Below are 8255 nucleotides of genomic sequence, written 5' to 3'. Positions count from 1 at the left end.
TTGTGCCTCTAGGGCTCCCGGGATCCGGCTTATAAAGGCGCACGGATCTAGGGTTTACATGGAGAGTCTAGCCGGAATACAAGTTGCCTAACTACGGTATAATGTCTTGCCGTGTACGTTAAGGATCCGCCTTCCTCCAGGTACGTCTTTGGATCCGGATACTTCATGGGCTGTCACGGATCCGGCCTCCTTCGTAGGTCGGTTGAGATCCGGCTCCCTGTTCCTGGGCTGGACTTCATCCTTCAGGATCTACAGCAACTGGGCCGCCCGATGGGCCACATGCCTCACCACCATCTATGGGCCACCCGGGCTTGCCGGATCTAGGCCATGCCGTTGATATACCCATAAAGTATACCCACAACATATGGTTTTTATGATTTGATTTTACAATCTCAGAAGATCCTATACAAGTCTCCCCCCGGAAACTCAGCCGCCTCTGTCTGTAGCTTGCTCGCTGCTAGCTTGTGCTTGACGATCGTCGTGATAGTACAAGATTTGACCACTCACCAGTACATTTATCAGCTCTAGGAGTAGGTGTTAAACACCACTCCTACTCATGATCGTACTTACGTCACTTCATGAATGACTCGTGTACATTGATTCAATCCGCTATTCGACGTGTCGACTGAAGTAATTTGTCACTGAATGCAAGCTTTCATTTATTCCATCAGCGGCCTCTCGTGAAAGTACTACAACCAGGCAGGAGGCACACATTATCTTTTCCGTACAGTATCAAAGTAACATCCTAGGTTCATCCGTACATTATCTTTTCCGGGAGCATTTTATTTACATAATTATGGTGGTCCAAAAACTTGTTTGTATTTTTATGTGCCATTTTAAGAGCATTTCCACCGGCGGTCCCCAAATAGTCACCGGCAGGGACGCCGGCACTACATCCTCTATTTGGGGATGTTGTTCCCACACCGGCCACCATATGGAGGGTGCCGGTTAGCATGTTTTGAGCAGAAATTTGGTGTCGGCGTTCCCAATCGAAACTCTTAACATAGGGATCCTTTCGAGAGTGCTAGCGCTTTTATTGGGCTCAAAAACATGCCGGTGCTCTCCAAAGAGCGCCGCTGCGAACGCTTTCTCTCACTAGAATCTCAATAGAGCTATTGGGAACTCTATTGGAAGCGCCGGTCGAGATGCTCAAAAGATTTTTTCCAGTACTTCTGTTGAGGACTATAAATAGATAGGTACAAAAACTACTTTTCCGCAACTACCGGGCACTATCTCCTTGCACAGATCATTGGTTTGAAATAACGGCTTCTCGGCTCTGGCGGAACAGAGAGCCAAAAATCACCCTCAGGGCATCTCCAGTGGCGTGACGCAAACGGACGCTGAGCGACCGTTTGCGTCCGCTTTGACCGAAAATGCGTCTGGCACCCTCTTCAGCGGCGCGACGGAAAGTGACCGGACCGTCCGTGGAGACGCAAACCTGGCCCAAATATGCGCCAGGTTTGCGTCTCCGCGGACGCTCGGCGGACGCGCAAAGTGTCCGCTCGCGTCTCCACCGGGCCCGCCTGGCAGCGAGTCTGCACCGAGGGCACCGTTTCGGCGGTCAGCGCTTCCGCGTCTGCGCCGCAGCCTTCGCCATCAATGGCACGGCTGCCTGTTCTGCGCGCGCACTGGCGGGCGGCGGCTGGGCTTCTGCGCCGCCTTCAATGGCATCGTATCCCGCGCGCGGCCGCCCTTAAAAGTCCACCGGTCGCGTCGCTCCTTCGCCCACACCACACCTCCACTCGCACCACCACCGCCGCAGCGCCATGGGGAAGAAAAATGACTTCGAGGCCTCCGACAGCGGCACCAAGAAGATCCCGCTCCCTGTCACGGTGGGGAGGCTCATGCACGGCAAATGGATGCCGTGCGAGGACGCCTGGTCCGGCGTGCTGCCGCCTGGCGGCTCAGCTGCCGCCGGGTGCCCATCCCTCCAGTACATGCGCCTGAGCCTGATCGGACCGCGGAGATCCGGCGCAGGAGGCGGTATCTGCCGGCGGACCTTCGCGTCGATCCGGCGTACGCCATCGAGTCGGAGCTTTGGCGTACGTACCTTTCCACGGAGACGAACAGGAGACGAAGGGCAGGCTTCATGGGCGACAGGGATTATCCCTTCGGCCCTGCACCGCCGGCTCGTCGTCAGCAGGCGCCGACGCGACGTCGGCGAGACGCAGCACAACGACGCCCACGACCGCGAGGACGACGACGACGACGAAGCCTACGCCGCGTACGACGACGACGACTACGTCGAGGCGCTCGCGTACCATAGCGAGGAGGTGAAGGACGACAGCGACGACTACGTCGCTGTCGTCTTCCACGAATGGCAGCAGGCCATGGCGGAGGGCCGGAACTTCGACTTCCCGGAGAACATGACGGACGACGAGATGGCAAAGATCGCCGTCCTCGTCTCCGAGTACGACGCACCTGTGCAGCCGCCGCTGCCCCGCTACGCCACCGCCGCCATGCCGCCGGGCCTGTCTGCGGATGAAGCACTTCGACAGGCGCTCCTGGAGTCGGCGGCGCCTCCTCCACCGCCGCCACCGCCGCCACAGCCTTATGTCTGCGCGCCTCAACCGCCGCCACAGCCGCAGGCCTGGGCGCCTCAACCGCCGCCACAGCCGCTGGCCTGGGCGCCTCCACCGCCGCCACAGCCGCAGCACTGGGCGCCGCCACAGCCGCAGCCTCCTCAACCTCAAGCATCGGCGGCGCGCGCGGCGTACGCTTCCCCGGATGGCTACTGGCCTTGGGTCATACCGGAGCTCATCGTGCTCGACAGCGACGAGGAGCAGCACAGCGACGATGAGCAGCAGTAGGCGTTTAGTTTTTTTATGTTTTAAGTATGTAAATTATGTTTCATGTTTAAAAAAAATGATTCGTCCTAAAAAAATGCGTCGTGCCGCTGGAGCCACCCCGACGCAAACAGACGCGCGGTCGATTTCGACCAAAAGGACCGACGCAAACGGACGCGTGCGGACGCCAAAATGCGTCGCGCCGCTGGAGATGCATGAAGTGCCGTTTTTATACCAGTTCACCTTGCATCAAAAGCACATAAGAGACTCTTTGACTCGAAGAAATTATGTACTACAAATTCTGAAGGATATAATTTCTTTTCAAGTTTACCAATGTTGATTGGTTTGTAGGATTGAAATTCATGGGATTTTATTACTAAGAAATCATTTTCACTACACTGAATGAGAAATCTAATAACAAATCCAACCTCATGGTAAGACTTTTTCTCTTACGGTAAAATTATACAGATAAAATACTGTAGGATTGAAATGTCCCTAACATTACATTCCTACATTGTCCCATTCTTGCGATTTGGAATCCTACGAACCAAGTAGACCGTAAGTAATCTTTGGGACTGTCCTCTCTCAGACCGCTGCTGCTATGTCACAGAATTTTAAATGTTTTGAATATGGAGTCGCAGGGAATACCTAATTATAAAGGACTGCAAGATGCCGTTGTGCTATTTTCTTTGTATTTTCGAGCATGTTCTGTATATTGGTTTTCTGAAAATTACAATAGAACTGTAAATATTTCTCAGATAAATAAAGAGATGGTAACAATTTGTGCCAACTTCAGAAAAAAAGATTTGCGCTGAACGCTTGGTATTATCAGCACGACAGTCAATCATGCCAACTTCATCCTTGGAATTGCGTCTAGCACTTGCACGACAATTAAGTGTGCCAACTTCAGAAAAAAGTTAGCACTACAACCAGGCAGGAGGCATACAAGTAGCTAAGCTCTACGGAGTATTACCGACACCTGTATAACATAAGACAGTCATTACAGGCGTCGGTAAAAGTTATATGCGCGCTCTTGCAAGATAGCAATACACAGTATGACACACAAAATCAATGCCTATGGCTGTTCTTCCCAAGTAATTTCATCTGCTTAGCTCGTTCTTCCTCCTCTTCCATCTTCTTTCTGCGTAAAGCTTCTTCTCTTTGCTTTTGGATCCTTTCCAGCTCCAAATATCGCTCCATCTCTTTCTGATGCTGCTCCATAGCTTCTTTTCTTTGAGATTCTTCTACTTTCCTTCGGTTCTCCTCGATCATCTTATCCAGCTCCTCCCTCTCTCTTCTTTCTTGTTCCTGCAAAGTTTTGTCGATGTTGAATTAGAACTGAGCGAGTAAACATGGAAAAGGTTCATAAAAGACAAACAAATCAGAAATCATGTGTATCTGTTTGGTTTCGCTGATTGTGAAAACAAGTTAAGAAAATATTTGCTCGTTTCCAGTTCTGGTGATATGATTGCATATGTATTTACACACATGTTTGGAATTTTGTTTGTCATGCATAGATGAAAAAATATAGATATATTAGCACCAATACCATCAGAACTCAGGAGGAAGCTGAATCGTTCAAAATCAAAGTATAAAAGCGCCAAGTTGCTTCAAGCAAAATGTACAGATAAGGATCACATGACATGCATAATACTTACTATTTTCTGCCTGGCTTCACGCAGAGCTGCTTCCTTTTCTTTTTGTAGCTGAGCATCAACCTCATCAAATAACTTTTTGATACCTTCCTCAACTCGGCGTTTTATTTCATCTTTTACCTCCTCAGAGTTCAGACGCTCCTCAACATTTTTCCTAACGGCTTCTTCAACTCTCCTAGCAAGCTCCTCTTCCAACAACTTAAGTTCAGCTTCCTTTTGGCGTCTGTGTTGAACAAGTGAAGGAGTTGGATTAATACACATGAACGGCAGGATTCCTCATCGAAATAAGTGTGCGTTTGAAAGTTTAAAATAAATCTACAAATTAATAAGTTCAAAATGAGGTAACTTTGTCCATACAAGCAAACGGGAAATTGCAAAAGTGTCATGATCAGTGTGAGATAAGCCAGTTTGTAGGACGTCAATTTCAGAACAAAATGGGATGGAGTAAAGAACAAACACCAGCATGATCCATCAAGAAAACAGAAGCAAATATTCTTACGCATTGGTATGCAACCATTTTGTTGTTTTAAAAAAACACCTGCTGTAGCAATATACAGTAATATAGTGGAAGAACGTGGCATAATCGAATATATAGACCTACGGGACTTGGATAATAGTTGTGCTTTTTTGGAGATGGTATAATTAGTGTTTACAAGAACAGGAAACTTACCATTCAGAGTTGAGATGCCAGCTTAAAATAGAAGGAACAGCATAAGAATTTGCCATTTTTGCTTAGTTGATGGTTTGGATTAACATATAGACAATTGGACACTTCTCAACATGATGCATTTTGTTGATGATGGAGAGCTCCAATATGTGACTAGACAGAGTGGAGTTAATGCAGTGTAAACAACATGGAGAAGATTGGAAGAATGCTACAGTTTCACAAGAATGTCTATATTAGTTTAAAATTCTATGACAAAAAAATAAGAGGGACCCGTAGCAATGCAAAAATGGCAACGTGTTCACTTAGCAAGAATGAAAAGAATTTTACCTTTTCTTCTCTTCTTCTTCCTTCTTTTGTTTTTCAATTAAACTGTTCTGTTCTGATCCACGACTTGGGCTGCAGGAGTTATTTACAAGGGAACTTGAGTTGCTCCGACTTCTCCGTCGTCTATGTCTCCTCGGTGATGGAGAGGTCCTACGCCTCCTAGGAATCGGGGACTGGCTCCTGTCCAATCTAGCAGGAGTATACCGAGCTTAAGAATAGGAATAGCAAAATACATGAAGAAAGATGTTCTAATTGATAGCTGTAGGTCAGCCCATCAGCATGCTAATCATGAACGGGGAAGAAAGACAGATGACATGCCATCATGTCAAAATGTGTACGAAAAAAATACAAGCACATTCAAATACATCAATTTAACTTTATCAGATTTTTTTTGGCTGACTTACTCACGAGTGACAGAAGTCCTAGAAAATGGAGTTCAGGTTTCTTGTATGGAGTTCACTTAAGAAAATCATTGCACATGAGACATACTTGTGCAAAACACCCCATCATAATTCCATTCTAAAACAGGGGCGACAGCAAAACTTGTACATGAAACAATATCTGCAACTCACGGCAGTGTATAATAGATTCATCACATTTATTCAATCTTACGTGTATAAAAGAGCAACATACGTCCGTGAATATATGAGATGATATGACATTATAATCAGGTATCGTATTCTCTTGAAATGAATCTTTTATTTCAGCTGACTTACTTACAATCACACTTGATGTCCATTATTTTCTTAATTAATTAATTATCCCCATCAACAACATCCCCCAAAACAAACAATCTCCGTATCTCATCAGTCTTGATCCATTCCAATCCCAGCCAATATGTAACCCGGGATAAATGAATGCAGACAGTAGCTGATGGCGGACCGAAGACAGCATGAAACACGGTAAGGATAGTCACAGATACATGATTTCAAAATCTTGAAGCTCTATAACTCTGGTGCTAACTGTCACTTCGACAAGCACGCCTCCAAAACAATGCAACTAGTTTGGTAGCAGCATAGTAACAAAGGCCATATGCATCAAATCGATGCAGAGGACGGGGCTTCGTTCCCCCTTTTGGAAAAAAGAAGTTTGGTATCAACACGGACAGGCTAAGATATGGAAGCACTAAACCGGACAACCTTGAGCTATGCTTATAATCTACAAGAAACCAAACCAACTTTGCGGTAGGAGGGGGGCGGAGAGAGAGAGGGGTTCGTGGCGCGCGTACCGGGAGGGCCCAGGGGAGCGGCTGCGATCTCGTCGGATCCGCCGGTTGCCGTACAGCGGCGACGGGGAGCGCCGCCGCCGGCGGGGTGGCGGCGAACGAGACACCACGCGCGGCATGCCTCTCCCTGGGGCCTCCGCACAGGGCCGGATAGCTGGGATGCGGCGGCGCGGCGAGCGGAGGGGAGCGAACGGCAGAAAGCCGAGACGGACCGCGGTAGCAGGATTGGTTAGCGAGGCAGGCGAGGACCATATTGTTAACCCGGGTGATTTAGATAAATCTTGAAGGACCTATTTGAGCAAAATCTTGGGTAGGACCTATGTGTTAGAGTAACTTTAGCAGAACCTGAAACCATAACCTGGATCGAGTTTGCAGGCCAGTTTAAAGATTCTAAACGAAAGCGCCGCACGGAAGGGCTCTCTGTGCGACGGTGCGTCGCGATACGTGCGTCGCCATCTAAGGGCGCGAGTTCACGACCACGTCGCTTGGGTGGACAGCGCTCTGAAGCCCCACATGTCAGCGTCTCAACGTTTTGAATTTCGGGATCCGGGCTACATCCCATTATTTTCAGTTTTTTTCTCCCACCGCCCATTTTCCGCGTCGGTTGTCCTATCCTTTTCACGTCAGTCTCGGTGGCAATTTCGGCGGCGGAGCTCGCTCGCCGCCGCTGTTTCTCCCGTTCCTCGCCGAGCGGCGACTAGATCCGCCGCACGCGCTTACTCGGTGAGTCTCCCCGCATCCGTTGGTGGTGTTTTTAGCCGTTCTCGTCGCCGCATCCGCGTGTCTTTTATCGTCGGTAGTTCGTCGTCCCCGGCGGTCGGAATCGGCCGGTCGTCGGTGGGTATGGGTTTGGGGTTTTTGTCCGGGTGGGCGGCGTTGCGGTGCTCGTGTGGTGCTTCGCGGCGGAGGGCGGGGGGCTTCCGTGATTGCGCACTTGTAAGGCTCGCCCCGTGATGGCTCGGGTCGAGTAGATTCGTCGATGAACACCGGCGCCGCCGTCGAGCTGTCCGTTGAGGGAGGTTAGCTACGGCGAGGAAGCGCTGGGTAGGTCGCTACCGAGGATACCCTGTCGTTTTTGTGGGTCACGCTCCTTGGTGAGGTCTCCGCCGGCCGGGGAGGCCGTCGTCGAGGATACCTCGTCGTTTTGTGTACGAGACGGCTGAAGTTTGTGTCGTTGTGAAGTCGTCGAGGGAAGTTACGGTTGGGCACGAATTGCATGAATGCGATGAGGAGGGCACGGCTATGCTTGTTGGTTGCCTAAGGTTCCTCTTCCCTTCCCACTACATCTCTATGACGATGGTGGCGGTCCGGAGTGTTCGTACTAATCTAGGCTGCGCGACAAGCTCGTTTTGTAGCTTCTCGTTGGGCATGGCGTCGATGGTGAGTTTGATGGCGGGGTGGGGGGATGGTGGTGACGTGCTTCTTTTGGGTTGCCGGGTTTTGAGGTAGGATTTTTGCGAGGATGCGAACCCCGGGCTACAATTTTTCTACCGATGGAGCATTTTTTTTAGAAGCTCCTACAAGCTTCTTTGGTTTTGCATGATTCCTAGCTCCATTTTGTCCAGCCATGGCCTCTGTTTTTTGTTGTATTGTCTTAG

General features: G+C 49.4%; 1 protein-coding gene across 2 annotated transcripts; it reads right to left on the bottom strand.

Annotated features, from left to right (window-relative positions):
• Positions 1–3577: 3577 nt before the first annotated feature.
• LOC124665084 (uncharacterized protein At1g10890-like) lies at positions 3578–6809 on the bottom strand. 2 transcript variants are annotated; one of them, XM_047202485.1, is made up of 4 exons: positions 6661–6809; positions 5436–5621; positions 4445–4664; positions 3578–4094 (listed from the first exon to the last, which is right to left on the bottom strand). In XM_047202485.1, exons 1-4 carry the CDS (start codon positions 6774–6776, stop codon positions 3855–3857), a joined length of 762 nt encoding a protein of 253 aa, XP_047058441.1. In that variant the 5' UTR covers positions 6777–6809; the 3' UTR covers positions 3578–3854. The 2 variants fall into 2 exon arrangements, with proteins under 2 accessions (XP_047058441.1, XP_047058442.1); XM_047202486.1 differs by having other exon boundaries at positions 5436–5612.
• Positions 6810–8255: the final 1446 nt, after the last annotated feature.

Source organism: Lolium rigidum, chromosome 6, assembly GCF_022539505.1.
Source record: "Lolium rigidum isolate FL_2022 chromosome 6, APGP_CSIRO_Lrig_0.1, whole genome shotgun sequence".
Taxonomy (NCBI): domain Eukaryota; kingdom Viridiplantae; phylum Streptophyta; class Magnoliopsida; order Poales; family Poaceae; genus Lolium; species Lolium rigidum.
The sequence above is the reverse complement of the archived record's forward strand: the minus strand, read 5'-3'. Positions and strand labels throughout refer to the sequence as shown.

Coding starts and splice junctions, on each gene's coding strand:
- LOC124665084 (XM_047202485.1), bottom strand. CDS start 6,776: ATGCCGCGCGTGGTGTCTCGTTCGCCGCCACCCCGCCGGCGGCGGCGC. Junction 4,665..5,435: donor GAAGAAGAAGAGAAGAAAAG/GTAAAATTCTTT, acceptor TGTTCAACACAG/ACGCCAAAAGGAAGCTGAAC. Junction 4,095..4,444: donor GTGAAGCCAGGCAGAAAATA/GTAAGTATTATG, acceptor AAAACTTTGCAG/GAACAAGAAAGAAGAGAGAG.